The sequence below is a fragment of the Rhea pennata genome, chromosome 19 (assembly GCF_028389875.1).
Source record: "Rhea pennata isolate bPtePen1 chromosome 19, bPtePen1.pri, whole genome shotgun sequence".
Lineage (NCBI taxonomy): Eukaryota > Metazoa > Chordata > Aves > Rheiformes > Rheidae > Rhea > Rhea pennata.
The window spans coordinates 13512623-13538724 of NC_084681.1; the positions used below are offsets into that span (position 1 = coordinate 13512623).

Here is a 26102-nt window from a genome sequence, read left to right on the forward strand (position 1 = left end):
CATTTTCTATTAAATAAAAATCTCTAATTTAAGAAATGCAAAACATCTCTACTTCAACCAAAATCTCACAGCAGGTAATTACCAGCAATTCTTTTCACAAACTTGATATTTTAATACTCCTGATTCAAACTTCTATGCAAAAAGCATTTTAAAAAGAAAACGAGCTATACTAGTCACTCGTACAATTAGTATTCCTGCAGTTTCGGGTAACACAATAGATACAGTACGTGGTTTTGCAAGAGTCATCATTTTGATAATGATGCTTATAGTTCATGATGAAATCATCAGTTTTTAGATCTCTGCCATAACACATCCTATAAAATCATGAGAACTTGACTCCGAGAGTTTCTCACGCCTTCAGAATCAGCGAACATAATGGAACAAGCTGCTACAAGCCCTCCTGACTTATCTACTGAGCAAATCATTAGGCTGTATAAAGTATCCGCAACCTCCGTTTTTCTGAAGACAGATAGATCATTCCTCTATAAATCAATTGTTGTCAGATACTTCTAACCTGAATTAATACACTCGCATGTAGGTGCTAACTCTGTGCAGCATGTAAAATGCCACACAGCAGAAGAATGCTAAATGTGTTTATCAAGGAGAAGACTGTATTAGTCAGATATTGCAGGACTCATTTCTCTTAATTGAATTAGGAAGAGGAAGAAAATTGGTGTGGTTTTAACCTTCGAGAGATTGGCCACTTTTGAGGTATCCATTGAGATTAGGCTGTTAGGAAACACCACACCAGTTAAAAGGCGGGGGGGAAGGTTGGTCAGTCTCTGGAAGAGCCAAGTCAGCTCCCCTAGTGCAACCAATTCACTCCACCCTCATTTCACCAAGCAGGAAATTCCCTCCTCTCTTTTCCCAACCGGCCGGACAGGCTTGCCCCATATCCAGCTGCTGCCAAGACCTGCCTCCTCTCATCTTACCCACCTTCACTTCTCTCTCAACAGCTCCACCTAGACTTCTACTTTCATCTTCTGATTGAACGTTCCCTCAGTTTTCAGAGAAAACTCCTTGAAGCCCTATCACATTTGCAGGTGATTGGCGCTGCTGAATATTAGCCGATTTCTGTGAATATATGTAGGTGCTGAAAGATGAAGAAGTTAAATGCATGTCTATCTCAAATCAGGCATCTAGTATTTCTATTATAAAAAAGAAAAAAAAATAATTAAAAAATATCAAATGAAGGGGAATACAACTGAAAGATTGTATTAGTTTTTATTTATTTCCAGTGTTCCAGTACAGCTAATTTTAACCTTTTTGTTACAGTTCCTGTGCTACCAGTTGCAGAAGTGTTGTCTTCCGGTACCCCCTACTCTCCTGAGACAGCACAGGAGCTGGCATCCTCTTTTCACCTGGGAAAAAGGATTCTAGAAACCTGAAAAACTGGAAACCTCAAGTGGCTAAAACTGAGGAAAGCTAATTGCAAGAAAGTTTTTATATAGAATCGTTATATTTAATCATTTAAAGCAGAAAAAAAATGAGTCTCCTCAAAGAACGTAAGCCAAAGAAACCTCATTACATCCCAAGACCGCCAGGAAAGCCATTTAAATATAAGTGCTTTCAGTGTCCCTTCACTTGCAATGAGAAATCTCACCTTTTTAACCATATGAAGTATGGTCTGTGCAAAAACTCAATTACTTTAGTATCAGAACAGGATCGCATTATCAAGTGTCCAAAGACCAGTTCCTTGGAGTCCAAGCAGATCAATCAGCTAGAATCTACAGTCAAACCAACTTCTTCTAAATCCATCACAAACGGACTGTCAAATCTTGATTCAAAGCCTCAACATCCTTTTGCAAAAGAAGATGCCAAGGAAAATGCTGAGTTACAAAACCAGGCAACAAACACATCGATTCAAGGACAAAAACCTGCAATTCAGAAGGAATTAACTCTTGCCAGTACTGCAACAGAAAGTGCCATCAGCATGCAGCCCCTTTTGGACAGCATTGTAAGGCCCTCAGCTTTTGTTCCTGTAGGAGAACACAGGGATAGTAAAGGCCCAGAAGCAAATGAGGTATCTGAAATTATATCCCTCTCTAACAAAAGTTCACCTTTTCCCATTAAATCTGCATTTCATGCACCAAATCACCCATGGAAAGCAGGTTCTCCTTTTCTCCCAGAGTTTCCACATAAAGTTGCTCCCACAAAAGGTTTTGCTTCCATTTCACCTTATATGCAACCAATGATTCCAGAGTACTCTCCCCATTTTTATGAGCATAGGCTGGCTATCTATGCACCTTATTTGCTTCCAAGTAATTCAGAGTGTGAAAGCTCTGCTCTATCTGTCTATGGCACACAAGATCAAAGACACTTCCTTCCCCATGCTGGACCACTTCCAAAACCAATAAATCCATCAGCATATGAACACTATCGATTGTTCCAACAGTATCACTCCACTCCTCCAATACCATATGGATTTTGTAGGCCAACAGACCCTCCATTTTACAGATTTTCACATGTAGCTGGTATCAGCAGAGATCAAAGTTCTCATCTAATGGAAGAAACTAGCTTGCTCTATCCTGCTTCTTTAAGTCCATCCCAACAATATCCTCTAAGCTCACATAAAAAACAAACAGATTATGAAAAAGAAATGACATTGTTGAATGCGAAAAGTCACTCCAAAGATGACCAAAACGAAAGAGAGAATGCAAAAATGAGCCCTCTTGCAGGAAGTGCGGCAACAGGCTCCCCTGGTAGACCTAGCCCGACCAACTTTACCCAGACAAGCCATGCTTGTGAAGGTTTATTTGACCTCTCTAACAAGTCGTCTTCCACATTGCTTGGCAAATATGATCAACCAGAAGAAAATTTCACAGCTTTCAGACCTGTGAGAAAAAGCACCAATCAACCAACTCTACTTCAAAGTGCACAGACTCAGCAAGATAGAGGAGATTCACCTACCAGGTAAAATAATAATAAAATCACTTCACAAGTTCTTGTCCAATTTACTAAGGAAACAAAGATAACAAATGTACATCTCACGTAATGGCTGTAAAATACATTTAAATTCACTGCATTGAGAAAAGTTATCCTATGTGATATGTCTATGTAAAATAGAGTACAACTCAATCACCATAGTGGACCACTCATTCTCCTTAGGTGTGTGACACATCTCTAACATCATTACTATGCATGTATCTGCATACTTCAGCAAATTACCTGTATCAGAGTGATACGCATGGCGAAAGGGGCTTGGGGGAGGGAAGGAGAAACAACATTATCAGACTTCTAGCCAGAATTCTTTATTTTCTTCTGTCTACTTCTTCAGCCCCAACTGATTAGAGTAATTGATAGTAAATTCTTTTTCTCTCCATTTCTTTCAGCGTTAATGTCACTGATGAAGATTCATATGTACCAAACGAATGCTGTAACAATGAGGGTTCGCGGTCCAATACTGAAGACGACGCAGGGGTAGCACCCCTTAATCTTTCAAAGAAGTCTGACACAAACACAGGGCCTGTTCATGAGCATGCATACAAAAACACTTCCAAAGCAGAAAGCCAAAACTTTCTAGAATTGCAAGACATGCCTCTGAATCTCTCAGTAAAAGACTCCTGTAACACAGGAAGCCTGAAAACTGCATTCCACAGTCCAGCTCATGACAACGGTGCTGCTACTTCTCCAAAACCCGAAAATGAAAATGCTGCTGCAGCAGACACGTGTAACCCCCAAAACCCTATTAGCAGTGCCAGTGACAAATCTTCCTTCACAGTGCACCATAATGAAGCTCAAGACTTGAGAATAATTGACAGTTGTGATGAACAGAAGCAAACAGCAGCAGTAGCTCTCTGCCAGCTAGCTGCATACAGTCCTAGCAAAGTCAGAGCGGGCAATGAAGGGCAGAGTCCTCAGGACTGTAAGGCTTCATGTGCAGAAGCTACTCTTAATTCTTCTGATACTCATGTTACTCAGAGCAATCACAAAGTAAAAGGACAAAAAAGGACAAATCAGAAAGAATCAACAAAATCGCAGCAAGGCACTAAAAGAGTAAGGCCAAATGACTGTAGCAGAGTCTTCACTTTAAGGAAGAGAACAAGAGTATCATAATAGTTCACTTTCCAATGAGTTTCTAGTCACAAAGTTAGTTACCAGTTACATCAGAAAATGTCGACATTCCATCTCTTATTAGGTTTGGTCCATGAGAAGATATATTCAACTACTAACATGTATATAGAAAATGTTCATAATTTTATATTAATATTTTTAAGTAATTGAACTTCCCGTGCATAAGCTCAGATTTTGATGAGTTAAATTTTGCATTCATTACTAAAGCCAAAGTTCACAAAATGAATCTTCAAGGTTTTTTGCAATTGTGTTATTGTAAAATAACGTTTACGCGTTCTTTTCTTACAAGATGTTTAAGCTCTAGAAACAATGATGTTCAATAGCATATTGTCATAGTAGTTTTCAGGTTTAATTTCATTTAATATGGTTTTTTTCCTTGAAAAACTATTTTTATTTCACTGTTCAGTAGTTTAATAAGCTTAATATTAAACCTAGCTACTTAAATTTACTGTTAACTGTTTGGCATATGAATGCACTTCGCCATTATGCCACAATGCAAAACAGATTAAATTTTGCCACTCAGAGGCAGACACCAGTTTAAACAAAACTTTGTAAAAGCAAGTTTTTCTTACATTAGCTAAGAACAAGATTCAATTTAAACCAAAATAAGCCTTCCAAGCTGAAGTAGAACTAGCCATATCAATCTGCACCAATTAAAAAAAAAAAAAAAGGTTTATGTTTACGTTTACCTGAACCACCATGAAAATAATGTTGAAAATTTCAAAATCTAAATGATTTAGGTGCCTAATCCTCTGAAGCTAGACACTGGGCAAACTTGAAACTCCAAGCCTAAAAGGATATTTATATAATAATTTATTTCAGCTGAAGAAAACTCTCCTGGTGAAGGTTTTATTCCAGTAAGCATGTATCACTAATTATCAGTTTCAGTGTACTTCTATATATGTCCTAAAACTATTTTCTGCTTCTACAACTGTGTAAATAAACTTGTAATTTTTCAAATAAATCTGTGACCTGTACTTAAAATATATGGGAAGTCATTAATGAACACAAATACATTCACTACCCTATGTGTCATTTTAAAGAGGAAAATAGTAAAGAAATTGCTAGCTAAAAGCTCAGTTCACAAGTAGAATTTGAAACGGTGTACCAATCAACTCTGAAAACGAAGTTCACGAAGCAGAGGAATTAATCTGTACATGAGATCCATATGAAAAACCCCAGGAATGCCCTCTGCCATAAAACTGCTGAACAGGCAAATTTCATAAAATGTTTAACCAAAATAAAACTGTTTGTTGCCTAAATGTCTTGCTTAAACTGGCACAGTGTGCACTCTCAGTCTCAGAAACAAGAGTAACAGCATCGATCTTCACTCTATCATAGAGAAAAGGTTTTCACAGATTGTCAGAAGACAAAAATATGAATCTGAGATTGAACAAAGGGAACATGGTAACAAAAAGTTATCTCAAATACAGATATTCCAGCACGGCAGCAAGAAAGTATGAGGTATCATGATACATCAGTCTGCGATGAAAGGAACATCTATCTATTTAGGCCAACTTTAAGGCTTTCAGCTTAAGGACAAATGTTACTGAATTCACAATTTCTGAACATGAAATTATAGAGTCTAGTGTTGCTGTTGTTCCTGTTTTTACCTATGTTAAGCTATTTGTATCACTAATCTCCTAAAGCAGAAAGTTGCACAGTTCCTTTTATCCATAATTTTCAAAAATCTCATATATCTCTTTTCTTGTTAATTTTAATTTAATAGAATAAACTTGAGCACTTGTGGTTTTCATACAATTATAGATTTTATTTTTCACTTCCTCTATACAAATCCTGTTCATACAATATGCTCTAAAGGTGAAGTCTACCTCATCAACATGCCTTAAAATTGTTAAAAACTGGGCTGAAGGGAACATTAAAAGTCAACTATTCAAGCTACTTTCCATACCTATGATTAGCTCCACTGTCAGGCAGCTAACTCCATGTCCATAAACAAATTATTCCAGAGCTTCAATTTATTTAGAATAAGAAATTCTATCTTGTAACATCTGTCTAACTACTGTCTTGTTGCATCTTATACCCTTTATCTGTAGTCTTGTTCTAGTAACAGAAGACAATTGTCATAAGGAAAAGTTTTCCTTTAAGGGAAGATAATAAAGTCAGCTTTCTCTTCTTTCAACCACAAAACCTTATTTCTTTCAGTCTGTTGTCTAAAACAGAGTAGCATGAGTCATAATTTTAGTATCAAGTAGGATGGAAGGATTACCACACTCTGTTTATGACTTCTTTTTCACCATCACGTTCTACTGAGATAAATGAAATGGATTGATTCATGTGGGTGACCCACATGAACTCTTAAATCTGTTCCTAAGTAACGGCTGCCTAGACAGTCACTCCCCTTATCTTGAATTGTGTAGTCACTTGCTCCCAGCTAGCAACAGCACTTAGCATTGGCCTAATTTCTTAGATCACTTTGTAAGGACAATTGGAACATAATTCTGCCTTGCAAAGTACAGCACAGTCCATCTTAACGTCACTGTGTTAGCTTCTCTTCCAAGTATCAGAACTCCTTTCTTTGTCTTTCTCCAAGTCAGTATAATCAACTCTGGGTTTCTGCAACAAAGAAACAAGCCCTTCTGTCCTGTTATTAATTTCTTTCCATCCTGATACCTCACAAACCTATGAATGACTTAGAGTTCACTATATAAATTACTTCAAACTAGCCTCTAAAATTTATTCAGAAACAAATAGCATAAACTACTAGGTTTAAAGTGAAAGTTAGTCATGAATTATTTAATATATTCTATGTAGATGAGGACACTGACACAATATAGTAACATATAGAACTATTTTGTACTGCTGCACAAAGAAACAGGGGAGGGCAGAGGAAAAAAAAAAAAAACCCGAAGAAACTAATTTCATTTCGGAAAGCAAAATTTATTAAGTATAAAAAGGACACACCCAAGACAATGCTTTTGACATTAAGTACCTTAAATATCCCCATAGGCATATTTTTTCCTCTAGAATTCAATACTATAGTCATTATTCAGCCCTCTCACATCAGCAAATTCCAGTCTATTGCCATATGTTAAATCCTTAATATTATAAAACGTTAATTCATAAACTTACTAACATTCAACAACAATAACTCACCATCTGGAATTCGGGAAGGGAGTAACAATCCTCTTCTGCCTAATTCAGCCAGGGCCAGGCATCCACCATGCCATGCATTGTCCGTTTCCTGGAAACTAATTTTAGAATAAAAATAAGTTTGGTTAAGACTGTCATTTTTCATAGTGAATTCCTAACATTTTGAAAGATGCATAATCCAAATCAGCACACATTTATCATGTCACCACTTCTGTCAGACTTTAAAATACAGGCATGACTGGTTGAACCTGTTTTCTCTCTCATTTTTTGCAACATTAATATTGCTACAAAAATGATCAAATAAGCAATGATTCAAAAAACTCTCTCATTACAGAAGAGTGCACTACAAGAAAATCACCCAGAAAAAAGAGAATAACCTTCTAGTACACTAGCAAAAGATGCAAATTTACAGAACATTCCCAAATAATGAATGAATTTAATGTCAAACAGTCCTGAATGAGTTAAAGATGTACAAGGGAGATTTTACAGTAAGAAAATTATCTAAGTTTGTGCATTTCCAATTAGTAGTGGTGTCTGCATGCCTTTTTTTTTAAAAAAAAAAGAACAAAAAAAAAAGGAAACAAAAGAGTGACTTGTAGTGAGCACAGCAAAAATTAACCAGAAACAGTACACATTTTTGGAGGAATGGCAGATGAAAGAGAGAAAAGGGGACGCATGACTATACACACAAAAAGTTCATTTTGTATTAAACTAGCAAAAGGAATCTAAGAATAAAACATCAAACAACCAAACTAGGTCACACCTAAGGTTCCCCTTTCTCAGTATCCTGTTCCTGACATGGACCAACGGCAGATGCTTAGCAAAGACGAAGCATAAAGGATCGGATCCTTCCCTTCGCAGCCTCTTCCCAGCTTCAGCAATCAACAGTTGAGGGATTTCCCAAGCCAGAGGTTAGAGGCAAAATGTCATGTTTAATAACCACTGCCTGGACTCTCTTCCATTAACTTGTATAATCCCTTTTTGAACTCCCTTTACACTTTTGCCTTCCATAACATCCTGTGGCAATGACTTCCACAGTTTAATTACAATGGTGTGAAAGCATACTTCCTGATCCTTTCTGCTTCTCATATTAGAAGAGCAAATAGTAAACAATTCTTTGCTGTCCTCTCTTTTTTTCATGTTTGTTATTTTACACATCTCCATTATATCATTCAATTTTTTTCTTTCCAACTAGAAGAATCCTCATTAGTGAAATCACTGCTCTTACAAAAGATATTCAGTGCTTATCATCATCCTGTCACACCTCTGCACTTTCACTAGTTTTAGTGCATCTTTTCTGCAATGAAGCAGCTCAACCACTCACAGCATTCACGTGGGAACATCTGAGAATTACACATTAACACAATAAGCATTTCAGTTTCAGGACTGATTCTCTCCCTAATAATATCTAATGCTACATTTACCTGCTTTTTTTTCTGACAGCCATGGAGAGCTGGACTGACATTTTCACAGAACGATCAATAGTGACTTCAAGATCTTTTTCCTGAGCAGTAATAGCCGCTTTATAGTTAGCTGCATTTTCCTCCAAGTGATTTACTTTGCACTCAATGGACATTTTACTTCTTACATCACTTATAGCCTACTTACTTAACTTAGACTTACATGACATTCTCTTTTCAGTCACCCTTAGCTTTCACTGTATTAGCTAACTTTAGATCATCTAATTTCCTCACCCCATTGTTCACCTTTATTCCTGGATCATTTATGACCATCTTGAATAGCGTAAGCCTCATACAGATCTCTGTGGGACCATGTCGACAACCTCTCTGCATGCCAAAAAATGATCGCTTATTCATTCCCTGTTTCCTTGTAGTCTTTCTACTTATTAAAAATCATGAGTGACTGACTTATTTTTATTTTGTTCATCAGATACTTAGTGCAAAAAACACAGAAGATAATCCCTCTGTCCTTGTCTACATTTGCTCCCAGGTGTTTCTGACGAAAGAAGGTCACTAAATTATTAGTTGGATTACTCATCCCCATGACTTGAAAAACAAGGAAAGAAAACACAGGGAGTACAGGCCTTTGAAGTTCCAGGGATAATTGAGACCAGCAGTGCCTCTAAAATTAATGACAGCAGCACAGTGGAAGTATCAAGGCTAAGTAGATACTTTCATGGCAAGTTTTTAAGACTTCATAGTTTCTTTTTTTAATGTCTTATCCTTTGAGTTGATATTTTTAATTTGTACTCTCAACCACGAGAACATTTTTGAAAACTGAAGTACATTTGAGTGGCAAACTGAATACTGCCAATATTTTTTGCAAATTAAGAAATTATGCTTTTGTTTATTAGCTTAATCAAAAATCAGATGTTTCTTCGCAAGCTAGGGATGGTTTAGATCTTAAAGTTCAACTCCTTAACAAGAACTCGATGACTAACTTGATGTAAAATAAGCATACTGTACTTTTTTAATACTTTACTCCTTTACATGCTCTACATGGGTGCAGAAGCAACACATTCAACAATGCATGCCAAAAAAACATCCTAGCAACTATACCTGCTCAGACCAAAGATTCAGCTAGCCCAAAAACCTCTCTCTGACATAGGCCAACAGCAGGTGCCTATGGTATAATTCAAGAACAAGGCAAGCATACAGCACTGCTCTCCAAAACACTTCCAATCTCCAGCAATTTGTGGACAAATTCACAGAACAGAAACCATTTTTGAGCATGCATATACTCTTAGCATCCGTAACATCCTGTGGCAAGGACTTTTTATAGTTTAACCATGCGCTGTGTGAATAACCTACCACCTTACTTAAGTTTGTTTCTTATAAAATCCAGATGGCAATAATCTCCATGCCATTCATGATTTCATAAACTTCTGTTACTCCTCTGATTCATCACTCTTCCCAGCTGTTTCAGTCTCCCCTCACGTAAGGACTGTTTCTTATGTCTGATGATCCTCAGCACCTTTTTGAATATCATTTCCAGTTCTACTATGCTTTCGAAAATGAAGGTGTCAGAACTGCACACAAAATTCAAGCCATAAGCACAGTAAGAATTTTAAAGCAGCAAGTTGATGAGTACATTTTTTTTTTTTTTTTTTTTTTTGCAAGATTCATGTTTGGTCCTTCTGCATTATTTTAGAATGGGGCAAAATGAAGGATTAGGAATAGTTTCTTCAATGAACACCCTTAGCATATCCACATCTTCGAAGATTCTGAAATCTGCCAGGAGGCCAAAAAAATTTACCAAATTTCAGACCTGTCTTCCTAACTGTGGTCTTCTTATTCCAGAAGCAAACATGTTACAGATGCATGTAAAATTTGAAGTAAGATTTTTACCTAAAACAGTCCAACAGAGACCCGACCACATCATCTGCTAATTCTTTTGGAAGTCTTCCAGTTACTCTACCAATTCTACAAAAGTTAAAAAAATAAATAAATAAAAACAAATAGTGATTAGTATTGTATTTCATGAATAAGTCAAATAAAAAACTTAGTTACTGGAAATTTACAATAAGAGGGCTGAATTCGAGATAATAATGCACTTAATAATCTTAACACCACTACCCTAAAACACCAATCCCAAACTGGAGCAAAAGCTACACAACAGCAAACTTAACATAGAAATAAAAATTTTAAAGGAGAAGAGACAAAATATTTCAAAGAAATGCTACCTGACACCTTTCAGTTCAAGTCTTATCCAGAATGTTTATTCCCAAATGTAACTGAAATTTTCCTAAAGACTACCCTAAAGCCAGTGTCACTCCAGTCTTCAAAAAGGGCAAGAAGGAGGACCCAGGCAACTATAGGCTGGTCAGCCTCACCTCCATCCCTGCAAAGGTGATGGAACAGCTCATTCTGGATGTCATCTCCAAGCACATGGAGGAAAAGAAGGTGACCAGGAGCAGCCAGCATGGATTCACCAAGGGGAAATCCTGCTTAACCAATCTGATAGCCTTCTACGATGGAATGACTGGCTGGGTAGATGAGGGCAGAGCAGTGGACGTTGTGTACCTTGACTTCAGCAAGGCTTTGGACACTGTCTCCCACAACATCCTCCTAGATAAGCTCAGGAAGTGTGGGTTAGACAAGTGGACAGTGAGGTGGATTGAGAACTGGCTGAAAGGCAGAAACCGCTCAGAGGGTTGTCATAAGTGGTTTGGAGTCCAGTTGGAGGCCTGTGGCTAGTGGCATCCCCCAGGGCTCAGTACCGCAATCCCATCCTGTTCAACTTTTTCATCAATGACCTGGACTAAGGGACAGAGGACCTCCTCAGCAAGGTTGCTGATGATACCAAGCTGGGAGGAGCGGCTGATGCACCTGAGGGCTGTGCTGCCATTCAGAGAGACCGGGACAGGCTGGAGAGCTGGGCGGAGAAGAACCTCCTGAAGTTCGACAAGGGCAAGTGCAGAGTCCTGCACCTAGGCAGAAATAACTCCATGCACCAGTACAGGCTGGGGGCTGACCTGCTGGAGAGCAGCTCTGCAGAGAAGGACCTGGGAGTGCTGGTGGATGACAAATTGACCAGGAGCCAGCAATGGGCCCTTTTGGCCAGGAAGGCCAATGGCATCCTGGGGTACATTAGGAAGAGTGTTGCCAGCAGGTCGAGGGAGATGATCCTGCCCCTCTCCTCAGCCCTGGGGAGGCCTCATCTCAAGTACTGCGTCCAGCTCCGGGCTTTCCAGGACAAGAGAGACATGGAGCTACTGCAGAGAGTGCAGCGTAGGGCTACGAAGATGATCAGAGGGCTGGAGCATCTGCCCTGTGAGGAATAGCTGCGAGAGCTGGGCCTGTTTAGCCTGGAGAAGAGAAGACTAAGGGGGGATCTCATCAATGTGGATAAGTACCTGAAGGGAGGGTGTCAGGGGGACAAACTCTTTTCAGCTGTCCCATTGACAGGACAAGAAGCAACGGTCAAAAACTGAACCACAGGAAGTTCCGCCTGAACATGAGGGGGAGTTTCTTCACTGTGAGAGTGACAGAGCACTGGGACAGGTTGCCCAGAGAGGTTGTAGAGTCTCCTTCTCAAGTCTCCTTCAAGGCCCACCTGGATGTAACCCTGTCTAACATGCTCTAGGTGATTCTGCTTGAGCAGGGGAGTTGGACTAGATCTCCAGAGGTCCCTTCCAACCTTACTGATTCTATGATTCATATACACCCAGGCAATCACGGCTCAATACCATCAGCTGTGCTGAAGCCATTTGAAATAACTGCAAATATTGAGAAGACACATAATTCATCAATCAGGGCATACATCAGACTGTTATTCTAACTTATTTGTTTTAGTTTATTAGTTTTAGAGTAACCACAAAAGAACCTACCCTTTCGCTGCAGACCATCTGACAATAGTGTCTTTGTCTTTCAGTCCAACCAACAATTGCTCTGCAGATAATGTAATTTAAACAAAACAGATTACTCTCATTTCTGTAACAGAAAGACTTCTTAAAATGTCCAAAGTTCACTTCCCTCTTAATATAAGTGCCTCCTAGTTTAAACAACATGCATATTCAGATTTCTTATATTTGTAACACAAGTATGTTTTGAAATCAAAGAAACAATAGAGACATTAAAATTGTTTTCTAAAGGAGGCACTGATTTGATATTTTAAATACCATGGGAGATTCAACATGGAGCATGGTGATTTTTTCTGTTGTTCAATAGATTACTCCGTTATAAAAGTTTTCTGATATAATTTATATCTATTTATTTACAGCATATCCACCAGTAAGCCAGCAGAGGATCTGCTGTACAACTGCATACTAGTAGAAAATGCTATTCCTTTGATACAACTTAAATTTTCAACTTTTTTTTCAACTTTTCCAAAGCTTTTTCAAATCATTTTCAACTAATGCTTTAGCTTTCATGTAATACAATTTATTTCATTGTTCATTACTTTCAATTCATCTTTCCATATGCCAAAGGCTCAAGAGATTTATTTCCTGTTACTGGACAAAATTGGTCACATGTATTTCAATAACTCCAACCCTTCCCCCCCCCCCCCAAACCAAAGAAACCGTTATGGAGCATTACATTTTTTCTTGACGTGCTGAAATGCAAAACATTTGACAGAATACAGTAACTAATTTTAACCAGTTGCATATATTCCAATTCTAGAGTCTTTTAAATTCTTCACACTAGTGCAGATCATTATGATTTTCTGAACATTAAGCAGGTTATTTTCCAATGTATATTTAGTTAGTACACACTACAATAATTTCTGTCTAATTTTAAACACACCTACAACATTTTCAATCTCTGTTGGAATATCATATTCCTCTTCATCATCAGCTTCAACAGCAACAGTTGTCTTTTGATTCTGCACAACTGAACCCTGAGCTTGCAAACTGGCAGCCAGAGACCGACAGCCACGCTGGTATCTGCACAAGAAACAGGCACAGTTAATTTATTGTTCTGATTTAAGTTTCATCTGAAATAGGTGTACGCTGCCATAAAGCCTTCTTGACAACCTACTGCAGCCACAACATACACCTTTCCAGTTACTTAGTAATTGTTGCATAGAAAGGGGAAGGCATTCCATTCTCCTTCCTCCTGACCGAGTTGTCTCTTTGCCAGGAGACCGAGGTGGTTGCTGTGCAAAACTGTTTAATACTTTTCATCATCTCTCTCTCCTTCCTGTTTCAATATAACCCCCTTTTCCACTGCTGACAGTAAAAGGCAAAATTCTCACCTCCCAAAAGCCCTCCAAGAATGAAAAAAATATATATACTAAAAATTGTTTTAAAAATGTTAAAGCTAGTTCAGTATTTCTACACAAGTGTACTCAGATATTTAGCTTGTGCTGTAGATATATTCTTACAAAAGACATACTTTACATGCTAAACTGACTTTTGCCATTGGGCAAGGTACATTCTCCACCTCAAAAGAATTTGCTATGCCTAAGGACATTCTCAAAAGTTGGAAAAAGAAATACAATAAAAAATAGTCACCAATGGAGCCTGCAATTTTAAAATATCAGTGCGAGAAATCTGAAGAAGAGTTTTCCCTGTGGCAATAAGTAAAACCAGACACCAGAACCTGACTAATATGCAAAACTAAAGTGGGATTGCAAACCACTTTTCCCCTGTGAACCTTCTATCGAATCAGAGTAGAACAATGTAATGGGAAAGTATGTTCACTCTTACAGAATTTAACTGAATCAATTTCAGTAACAAAGGTCACCATCTTCCCATCTTAACCAAGTTATATGTTATATAGGGACAGGCTTCTGCTTGTATAATGTGCAACATAAAATGTCAAGAGACTTGGCTTGTCACATTATTGGTTTACCATACCAAAATTTAAAAGAAAATACAGGAAACTAAATACAACAGAACTCTCCTCTTTCCCCAAGAATTCAAATGAAGGAGGGGCCAGAGGGGTGGTAGTCAAAGGGATAGCGCTAAAGTTTTAAAACTTTTTTTTTAATGCTTTGGATTATTTTTTCTTTTTTTTTTTCTGTTTTTAATTCTGTTTCAGCCTTAAACTAACCTCCATTTTGCTACTTTCGGTTTCACAAACGTCAGTCCAAGTCGTTGAACAAGTTTCATCCCTAGCTTGCGAAGAACCATCTGATTACTTTCTGACAGCTTGCAGTTATCCAGACACTCAAGTACAGTAGCAGCTGTAAAAGAAAATAAACAACTTATCTTTGGTAATCTAACAGCTTGGAGAGTCAGCAAACCTAATTCAGTTACTCTGCAGCCGCTCTCTGTATACTGCACAGATGTCCACTTTCCTCATTTATAATTTTCAGGCAGCTCCAACACAACTCCTCTGACCACAAAGTTTTATGAGGATGAATGTCCATTAACATTTAGAGTGAGAAATACTGTGTATGTGTAAACAATCAGCAAGAAAACCTTTCACTTGAAAACACCAAAGGCAACAAAATTATTTTTCAGCACAGTAGAAAATATGGACTAACGGAGAGGCTTGGATTAAAGAGTATAAAATTGCAGAATTCAATGTTTTCACAAGGAACACATTCCTGCTATAAATAAAATAGCCTGTTTATATTTGCAGCCTGAAGCAATTACTGACTATTTCAAAGAATGAGCCTAAGGTTGATCAGCAGTGAATATGGATGAGCAGTTCAGGCTCTGAAAGAACTATCATTCTTACTATAAGCAATGCAATTATGAGATTATAATAGCAAAAAAAGTTTTGTAACCTCTCATTTTAGTCTCATATCAGAACTTTCAAATATATCATGAAATGAAAGATTTAACAGTCATTTTGAAGTCTAAGAAATAACAGGGCATGTGACTTTAAAATCTTCCCAACTTAAAAAGAATAAAAAGAAAAAAATCTGACGATTAGACCTGACATATTGAGAGATTTAAAAAATAAACATAAATAGCCAAAAAAAATAAAGCCAGCAATGATTATTTCAATATCTTCCAGTACTTGGATTTTTTTTTTTTTTTTTTTTGTAATGGTTAATGCTAGAGACTAATGCTTTAAAAGGATGAGACTGCAGAAACAATAATATTTAGTGATAGAAAAATTTTAAGAATATTTAAATATAAACCTCTTCCAAATCCTGCCAGCTCCTGAATCACTAGAATACATATAGTCCCATGCAAATGGTTTCAGGATTAGTGCTTATTTTTTCCTCTAGTTCTATAATGCAAAAGATGGCTTTACAAACAGGATCTTCTTTTGACGTTCTTCTATTTTTTTCCCCATTTGATCCTCAGAACTATCATAAACTTGTAATAATTAACCATCTTTGGTATTTTTTGTCTCCCCCATTTTCTCTTTCTCATCAGTTTCCATTTTAACATTTGCTTCTAAGTGGCGAGGATTCTGTCCTTTCTGTAATAAACTCATTCACAATATGCCTGTGACTCTCTCACGTTACCAGATTTGTAACTGCTTAGTAGTCTTTGTAGATGCCACAGACCAAGACATCTAATTTTACCAACAGGGTTAATGTCATTAGCCAAAATTTCTGCCTTTTGTATCAATTAAAACAATATCTTGTTGTACAGATGCGACCTTTTAAATTATAGTTTTGTATTTCACTACGTTTTATCTAGTCTGTTTATAATTCTAGGTATTTGCCATATTGTTACTGCTCTTTAAATTTCCACCCTGCTCCCTGCTATGCCTATGCAATGACATTTCTCAATATCTTCTATTTGTTTGGGATCAGCCTGTATAGTACATCTGTCATTCTTTTCTGTTTGTCTTCACTGTCTTATCTCCACCTTCACCTGTACCTCAGGCATTTTGTAAGACAGCACTGGCATGTCACACTGAGGAACTGGAAGAATTACACCCTTCCCAACTCTAGAGCTACAGAGTTTCTTCTCTTAAATCAAAGCAATTCCCTAACTATCTCCTTCAGGCGTTTTTTTCTAAGTCAATTCATAATCATTCCAAAGTGAGTTTATATCATTGCTTGATTCCTATAAATAACATAAATCACACTTCTAGTGCTTTGGTAAAAACTGACAGAGTCTTTCGTATCGTTCTGTACAGACCATCACTCTTCCTTACCTCTCTTTATGGCTATCAAAGGCTATAAAAAATAAACTGGTATTTTGTTCTCCCAATCATATTCTAAGATTCATCACAAGATGAGCATAATTCCACTGCCCTTTCCAGAAACCTGTATGTCCTCTTTTCAGGTGCCAGTCTATCCCTAATTGTATGCATCATAATCTCTTTCCACTGTAAGTTTTTTCTCATTCCAAGAGTACCATTCAAGTATCATTCCAGCTGGGTCCTGTACATAGCAGGTTCTTTAAACTTGGGATTTCCTAACTCCTCAACTCAAGGGATTTCCTAACTCAAGTTAAAACTTGAAGGTTTTTTGCAAACTCTTTGCGAACAGCAGTAGTAAGTATAACACCAGAATATGTTTATTGAGTTTCTTTAAAATATTTGTCACATCTTATAGTTTTTATGTTCTGTGTTCAGCCCTTGTATTACGGTAGTGATCAACTTGTCAAATCTTTAATAGTCTGATGAGATGTTCCAATACAATATTCCTCAGTTGCGCCCTCTGCTCCCTTAACTTTGTCATCTCTTCTTCTTTTTATTTTTTCTTATTTTCCATGTTTTATAACTTTCCTATTGATTTCACCGTTTATGTCACCTTTGCTTTAAAAACAAAAATCAGGATTTCAGAGACTTACCATATGGTAAACAATCTTCTCTTTTGCCATGTTTAAATAACTGTGCCTACAAACAAAACAAGGAAAAGGAATGTGATGCTATATAAATTCTAAAGCACAACATACACCAAGCATATGGTTCTAAAATACTTTCTTATGTTCCTGCAATAATATGTAGCATTCATAAACTTATACTGCATAAAAGGAAGACAGTGTCAGGGTGTAGTCCTGCTTCCTTGTAAGTTGATAGAAGCCAAGGCTACTCAGCCCAGCTCTTCCCTCCCTTCTACACAATCATGCAGTCAGTCAACTCAGGGAGCTGAGTTAACCAAAAATCAAACACTCAAGAGAAAAAGCGAAAAAAAAAAAAAAAATCCACTAGTTTTCAGCCAGCTCAGCTCCCTGAAACATCCAGCTCAGTGCCTGATCACACAAGCTAAATGCAGGTGCAACCATAGCAGCCATTATCTCAAGCAGTTTGTGTTGCTTCGAACTTCTAAAAAGTGAAGGAGAATTTGTGGAACATGAATAAAGGCAGATGAATTGGGAGAACTCTATATCCTTGTGACCTTCTGGACAAGCCTGACATCCACAAATCCATGGGCGCAGATGGGATGCACCCAGGGTACTGAGGGAGCTGGCGGATGTTGTTGCCAGGCCGCTCCATCATCTTTGAAAAGTCATGGAACACTGGAGAGGTGCCTGAGGACTGGAAGAAAGCCAGTGTCACTCCAGTCTTCAAAAAGGGCAAGAAGGAGGACCCAGGCAACTATAGGCTGGTCAGCCTCACCTCCATCCCTGCAAAGGTGATGGAACAGCTCATTCTGGATGTCATCTCCAAGCACATGGAGGAAAAGAAGGTGACCAGGAGCGGCCAGCATGGATTCACCAAGGGGAAATCCTGCTTAACCAATCTGATAACCTTCTACGATGGAATGACTGGCTGGGTAGATGAGGGCAGAGCAGTGGACGTTGTATACCTTGACTTCAGCAAGGCTTTGGACACTGTCTCCCACAACATCCTCCTAGATAAGCTCAGGAAGTGTGGGTTAGACAAGTGGACAGTGAGGTGGATTGAGAACTGGCTGAAAGGCAGAAACCGCTCAGAGGGTTGTCATAAGTGGTTTGGAGTCCAGTTGGAGGCCTGTGGCTAGTGGCATCCCCCAGGGCTCAGTACCGCAATCCCATCCTGTTCAACTTTTTCATCAATGACCTGGACTAAGGGACAGAGGACCTCCTCAGCAAGGTTGCTGATGATACCAAGCTGGGAGGAGCGGCTGATGCACCTGAGGGCTGTGCTGCCATTCAGAGAGACCGGGACAGGCTGGAGAGCTGGGCGGAGAAGAACCTCCTGAAGTTCGACAAGGGCAAGTGCAGAGTCCTGCACCTAGGCAGAAATAACTCCATGCACCAGTACAGGCTGGGGGCTGACCTGCTGGAGAGCAGCTCTGCAGAGAAGGACCTGGAAGTGCTGGTGGATGACAAATTGACCAGGAGCCAGCAATGGGCCCTTTTGGCCAGGAAGGCCAATGGCATCCTGGGGTACATTAGGAAGAGTGTTGCCAGCAGGTCGAGGGAGATGATCCTGCCCCTCTCCTCAGCCCTGGGGAGGCCTCATCTCAAGTACTGCGTCCAGCTCCGGGCTTTCCAGGACAAGAGAGACATGGAGCTACTGCAGAGAGTGCAGCGTAGGGCTACGAAGATGATCAGAGGGCTGGAGCATCTGCCCTGTGAGGAATAGCTGCGAGAGCTGGGCCTGTTTAGCCTGGAGAAGAGAAGACCGAGGGGGGGGGGATCTCATCAATGTGGATAAGTACCTGAAGGGAGGGTGTCAGGGGGACAAACTCTTTTCAGCTGTCCCATGTGACAGGACAAGAAGCAACGGTCAAAAACTGAACCACAGGAAGTTCCGCCTGAACATGAGGGGGAGTTTCTTCACTGTGATAGTGACAGGGCACTGGGACAGGTTGCCCAGAGAGGTTGTGGAGTCTCTTTCTCTGCAGATATTCAAAGCCTGCTGGATGCAACCCTGTCTAACATGCTCTAGGTGATCCTGCTTGAGCAGGGAGGTTGCACTAGATGATCTCCAGAGGTCCCTTCCGACCTTACTGACTCTATGATGCTGAATGGCTCTAGAAACTGAGTCAGCCTTCCTCATAGTTTAGACAGATGCACGCAGAACACATGAGCACTCACTGCTGAGAAGCAAGACACTTGGACACACACGAACGAGCTTTGTTATAAGTAGCAATCAAACTTGCAACACAGGCTACACAGCCTATAAGTATTTTACCCTCTTTTTCTAACAGCTTTTGAAAATTCCATGTTAAGCTGGATAAAACTAGCCTACTTGGGTACTAAGAGTAGCAAAACAGTGCTAAATATGGCTACATGCACCTGCAGTGACAGCAATGACTGAAGCCTAGACACATTTCAAGTTACATTATTCAGTGCAAGCTACAGAGTCCTCCAGGACTGCAAGCCCACTACAACTACACCTCCATCAGGCATATTTTAATTCCTGTGCCAAGGGATTGAAAGAAGAGTTCAAGCATTTAATCCCGCACAGGGCTTCCATAATAATTTTTATAATTTCAGTTAAAAATCCCAGTAAGATGAAGCCTCAGTACTCCAGTAAGATGGACTATTAATATCAGACAAAAACACATTATATAGTTAAAGTTGCCTCACTTCTCTTAGCATGCATCAAAATTACTGTGTTCAGTTACTTATTTTTCCTTTAACTTTGTCATTCATGAGAAGAAAATCTTCCTCAGTAAGCTTGCCTAGGATTTAAACAAGAACTACACCTTACCTTAAAAATATGTTCTTTCTCACAAGTACCAACTACACATACGCCTCCTATACTGCAGGTGTGGTTAAAAGCAACAAAGGCAATAAAAACACCTTTAGGCTATGTACCTATTTTATTTTATTTTGTTACTGAATTGCATTTTAGGAGGCTAAATTAGCACTTCTGCTAGCTGCACTACAAGCTGGATAGTGGAATTTGGTGATAGATATTGAATTATTTAAGATTTTTAACACTTTCTATCAGTAACTAAGGCAGACTTTGAAAAACTACATTTACAAAGCAGAAATGCTACAGAACTACTTCAGGTCTCTAAAAACAGTTAGTAGAAATAAGTACCAACACAAAAAGTATAAATACACCATAGCTTTTATCAAGATACTGTGTCAGTAAAGATACTAAATTCCCCCCCCCCTTCCTCAATACAATGGAAAACTCTGCTTGTACTAAAATAGCCCAACAAAGAAAAGCAAGGCTAAAAATCTGCACGTTAGGCATAACTGACAGATCTAGAGCGCCTCTGAAGTTTTTTAGCTTTGTAATGAAATGTGCTTAAGCTCGTTTCTTTGTCACTTTGTAGTCACGTTCTGCTTTAAAGACCTCTCAGATGGCTTCTTCACAAGGTTAGGAAGCTTGCAGCGGGTGCCAAGAGATACCACAGCATTTCAGCAGCACCTTGTCTTCACAACTACTCCTCCTCTCTGTATAATGATGCAAGTAAGAGCAAACATTGTTCTCAAGGTGTGCGCAGTCCACCTCAGAATTATCAGGATTATGTTCAAGCATAGTCAAACAAAACACAGTACAATTTCTCAAGTGTTCATAAGGCAGAAGCAGCTTTTTAATGCAGCTCTGGGAACATTCCTCGAGTAATGCATTTAGGGGCCTACTCACACATTTATCTTCTCAACAGACTGCCTGGGAGCTCCTGCAAAGAAGGAATACAATCCTGAAAACATCTAAGCATTCATTTAGTGTTTTGTAGTTCCCCAGTTCTGGCATCTTCCTACAGTTTCTCCATTTGCCTTTAGTTTTCCCATCCTCAAGGCAAACTTTAGTTTTGACTCCTCTGGGAAAGCACAACTAGGAGGTGTCACCTCCTAAACCAGATGTGGGAAGAAATTCCCTAACACACCTACAGGAAATGAAGAAAAGAAGTCTTTAAGTATTTTTTAAATATTTTTAGACATTTTAGAAAGGCTTTTCCAAAGAAAAATAGGAAAGCAAACTCCATCACCCACTGATTAATTTAGAAGAGTGAAGCTGGCAGATTCCCTTCCACATGTTTCTCTGTCTTATTTTCTGAATTAAGAAAAAAAAAAAAAAGTGAAATGTACTTTTTTTTCCCCCTACAAGAGTTTTACTACATAAACTGTCTTCATACCTGATTTTCAATAGAGACCAACCACTCAAACAAGAGATCAATTATTTCTAATGTATTTTTGGATGCTAAAATCATCACAGCAATGTAACACAATTAAGATTACATTGAAAAAAAAAAATGAGTTGCTTATTTCCTTAGAAAACAAAGCAGGTTAGAAAAGATCACTGCAAACTGTAAGCCTGTTTCTACTGACACACTGCAGTTGTTGAGTAAGAAGAGACTAACCGATTCTAAAAACTCTGACAACTTTCAGAAGACAACTTTGAAGGCCTACATAAGACAATCTCTAGTAAAGATATTACATAACTTGAGAGGTCAAGATAGATAGAATGCTATATTTAATTAAGAATATACTTTCTGTATCTGTCTATACGAGCTTTTCTCCATAGAAAAAATATAAAATATATGAATGTTTCAAATATCCAAAAGTTACAGCTATACAAATTACAGTAATTCACTCCTTTATTTGACAAGTTTAGTACATGATTCAGACGTACTCCCTTACTCCTGAACATGGATTAAGGGATTTTATTCTAACAATGCAAGTTTTTAAGGGAAGTGCAAATCAACTGAAGAACACTGTAGTAAATGTGTTATTAATTAATAGCTAAACATAAAAGATTGGCAGCTAATATTTAAATGTTTTTGTTCAATGAAATATCTTCAACCTACTGATTTTGGAATAAACACAGCTGAAAATAGAGAACATCTTAAAGGAAAAATGTTGTGTTCACAACCACTGAGGTACAAGGGAGGTCAAACATCATCTACCAGTTTATCAGTGTCTCGTAAGTGATATACTAGGTATTTCTTCATCTCAGATGAAGGTTTAATAGCCACTATTAACAAAAAAAGAAAAATACTTATAGAAGTAAGCGGGTAATAAGCAAACTGAAAACTACTCTTTAGAGTAGCAAGAAATCCAGCTTTTATGATCTTCTGCTTTTTTAGTGTAGAAATGTCAAGCCTTGTTGACTTTACTGCAAGTCAAAGCAGCACGCAAAAATGTTCACCATCCCTAATTACCAAGCTTTTGAGTTTACTAGATGTATTTTCCAAGGGAACTAAAAGGAACATTTTAACTGATGTTGGCCTCCAAAAACAAGTCAGGTATTTTCTCCTGGCACTCATGCATGTCAGGTAAAGCTACTGTCTGAGAAAAAATCCTGCAATCCTGTAGCACACAGAGGTTATTCTAAAAATCAAGGTGCACATGTGCATCACTACAAATGAAGAGAAAACAAAAAATAAAAGGAAAAAAAGGATAAATCAGCATTAGATTATTTATGATTAAGTTTAAACTTCCTGCCTCGAAGGAAGAAAAACATCTGAGGTACATAATTTCAGAAAAATCTGATACAAACAAAATAATTAATTAAGCTTGGTTTGCCTCCTGTATAGACATTTTAGTGTCAGCAACTACTAAGATTGAAAGTAAGGAGTCTGTCTAGTGGAGTATCCAAGCAATCAAGTTATGCCTTGGTCTTTCCACTCTAACGAGGACACACAGCACACAGCAACTTACCCAACCTGTTGAAAAGTATGTAACTCCCTCTCTTATAAATAATTATGCCACCTACAAATTAGAGAAAATCAGCAGTGTGCAAGCAATGACGACTGTCAAGTCTAGTTTTGCTTTAGAAATAGCATGGTGCGAGGAAAACAAAACCTAGTTTCTTAGTAATCATAGAAGAAATGCACCACACCTTCCAATTGTCGACACAACCCACTTTAAGCCCGACCTTAATGAGCTGCATCAATCAGGAACATCTTTGGGACATGCTCCCCAAGCTATACGAATCACCATCACAGGCAGCCTGACTCTTTGGTAGCAAGTCTGTCTTCCTGCCGAGCAGGAGACACAAGTCTGAACCCCTACCCTCTGGTTGGAACCAGTCGAGTCAAGGAAAGGGGAGGATAAATCCAGCCTCTATGGGAAGAGAGGAGAACAGTATCTTTCATTACTCTGGAGCACCCCCTAGTAGTCACAAAGCCATCCAGGCCCAGCAAAAGCTGCCAACATTCCCGCCTGCAGGCTAGACATGGAAATGTAAGCAAGGTGAGCAAGGACGTGCAGGCGGAACAACAAACTCACCTGAAAGCAGCAGAAGATGTTTAATGCGCTGTATGTGCAACTAATGGCAAAACAGAGTAGTTAAGGCTCCTTGTTCTTATTAAATATTCAACACAAATTGGACTCCTAAAGATTGTGCTATTTGTCAAGCTATTGATAACATGACGGTGGACGTGAAAATTAAACCGACATACTTCAAGTACAGTGGCATAAGAAGTTAAATTTTCATTTGATCTTCAGTATTAACTGACTGAAATCCTGAGAAGTTTGCACTAGCTCAGGGAGAGCTAACAGAATAGCTCCTGTCCATCTTAACAGGAGGCCTGCTGAAATGCACCAGCTTGAAACGTTTCAAAGAAAAGAAATCAGCAGCCTGAGACAGTGCTATATCCCGGGAAAAGAAAGTACCAGGCTAATGATAACTGAAGCTCTGAACCTTGAAATAACCAGGGCAGGTTTTGGTGAGAAGGAAAAAACTTGCAAGGACGAGACAAAAGGTAAAGTCAGATAACTCATTCAGAAAGAGAGAAGATAGTGTTACCAGAAAAAAGGCACTGCCCCAGCCCTCTTTAGCAGTTAGAGAAAAAAACTGCTTTCTTCTCCTTACATCTGCACTGCTTTTTGTACAACCTTTATCACCAAACCATTAAGCGATAGCATCTTTTTTAAAAAATAACACCAATGGACAGTCCTAGCATCAATAATTCTTTGAGAATGCCAAAAAGACAGAGACTTGGGAAGCACTTGATTTGGAAACAGTCTGTTTCTGCGCCCCTGGGTCTGAAGGAACAGCGTTGGAGAGTTCTTTCTTCCCTGGAGCAAAATTCACATAAGTACACAGCTATTGCTAAATAATCTCTGCATTAGAGACAGCTCAGGGAAATGCCCTGTTCTTAAGGCTCTCGAGTTTCATCAGATCACTGTGCAGGGCGTTTTATTTTTTTAATTATTACTCACACTTGTATACTGAATCACTTATAAAACAAATAAGGTTTAATAAGTTTCAATGCCCCAGGCTACCCCAACATGATGACATCTCTGTCACGCAAGAACTGGGAGTGCTGCACCCTGCAGCAATAACTAAAAAGCTGCTTGATATAATGGCAGGTTTAAAAGCAAACCTCCAGACCAAGAGAATTTAAAATGCAGATTCTTGGAACAGGCTAGATGTTTCCTTCCCGTAAACAAATCTTATAAAAGAAAAAAAGTTAGCAATTTCTTAGTAATCAAGCATTTGCAGCCTTCTAATTACAAACTATCCAAGTGCATAAGTAAATTTAAGTTAATGCTACAATTTCAGTTTCAAAAAAGGAAAAAGCAGTTTGAAAAAGTGAATTTGAAATGCTGCAAGCGAAGATTCCTGCTGGTGCACACCTGTTGTGCAATGATACAATACTGACGACAGGTGTAAAGAAAGAAAAAAAAAAGAAAGAAAAAAGCATCAGCGGAATTAAAATGTGTAATGCAGGCCGCATGTTTCAACAAGAATCACAAAACAGTACTACTTGCTCTACACATGCTGCGTTAGATTAAACAGTAGCATACCTAATCACTGAGACTTCAGGCCACGAAGAGGCAGATCAAAGCGTGGCAATGTAGAACTGCTCGCTGCATACCTAACTTGCAGTTTCAGTTCATTGAAATGCAAGAGTTTTGTGCCATTTTACAACAGTTTTGCCATTCCAGTCTCACAGTGAGCGATTTCCTACCTGCAGACTTCAAATATTATATCATAATCCTACTGAAACCCACTCTAGCAGGGGTAGCCCCAAACTGATCCAATGAGGAGAGGGGAAGTCTTTTTTCCCCCTCCCCCCTACTCAAAACAGTATTACACCCCCAAAACCTGCCCTGCTCTACCGACCAGGTACTAAAAAACGGTTGTGTGCCCCCCGCATTCAGAGGGAAATGCCCAGGTAGGACTACAGCTTTACTCTTAAAATGAAAAATTATTGGAGGGATTAGAGAGCTTGTTGACACCAGTTTTAGTCGTCCCTGACGAGGATGCCTTCTAATTTACAGATTTAGCAATGATTTACTTAGTTTCTCCATGGACTGTTAGATTCCTATATGTTTAAGGGAAAAGGTTTCCTTATTGTAAATATTGCTTTTATTTTTGGTTAATACTTCTGGTTTAACAACATGCTACTGTTAAAAGCATTTTATGAAATTCTTCTTATTAAAACTCTTGAAGTAAGTATTTCCTACTCCACTTAAGCATGGCTATGTACACACATACCTGCATACGTATTTTTCCAAAAGCCTCTATTTCCTAATAATATAATTTGTGCTTGCATTGTACTAAGTAAAATTAAAAATTCAAGACTAATGCAAGAACAGGCTTTAAAAATTCAGCCTGCTCATCCCTACCAACTGGAACAGGAGATACGAGCACTAGGACACAAGTGAAACTGGTCTGATAAATAACTTCTCCTATCTGACAAGGGGTGAAGGGGGAAGAAAAAAAATCATACTAATGCAAGAAGGCAAGCTTCTGCTTCCAGGTATATTGTATCACATTCTAGTTTCGATTCTACTTGTTAAGTACTCA

General features: G+C 38.6%; 2 protein-coding genes across 3 annotated transcripts in view; one reads left to right on the forward strand and one right to left on the reverse strand.

Moving 5' to 3' along the window:
* The window catches only part of TBCD (tubulin folding cofactor D), a 129655-nt gene that overhangs the window by 89200 nt on the left and 14353 nt on the right, over positions 1–26102 (reverse strand). For both annotated transcript variants that reach the window (XM_062592070.1, XM_062592069.1), the window contains exons 9-14: positions 17303–17348; positions 14646–14778; positions 13395–13534; positions 12479–12539; positions 10497–10571; positions 7192–7286 (exon numbers count right to left, since the gene is read on the reverse strand). In XM_062592070.1, coding sequence (XP_062448054.1) covers positions 7192–7286; positions 10497–10571; positions 12479–12539; positions 13395–13534; positions 14646–14778; positions 17303–17348 — 550 coding nt within the window. The remainder of the gene's footprint in view (positions 1–7191; positions 7287–10496; positions 10572–12478; positions 12540–13394; positions 13535–14645; positions 14779–17302; positions 17349–26102) is intronic.
* Positions 1487–4056, forward strand: ZNF750 (zinc finger protein 750). The gene is made up of 2 exons (XM_062591864.1): positions 1487–2913; positions 3333–4056. The coding sequence occupies exons 1-2, from the start codon at positions 1487–1489 to the stop codon at positions 4054–4056; spliced, it is 2151 nt and encodes a 716-aa protein (XP_062447848.1).

Excerpts from the sequence above, each read along its gene's own strand:
- ZNF750 (XM_062591864.1), top strand. The coding sequence starts at position 1,487 with ATGAGTCTCCTCAAAGAACGTAAGCCAAAGAAACCTCATTACATCCCA. Across the intron at positions 2,914-3,332 it reads AGAGGAGATTCACCTACCAG|CGTTAATGTCACTGATGAAG; the intron begins GTAAAATAATAA and ends CATTTCTTTCAG.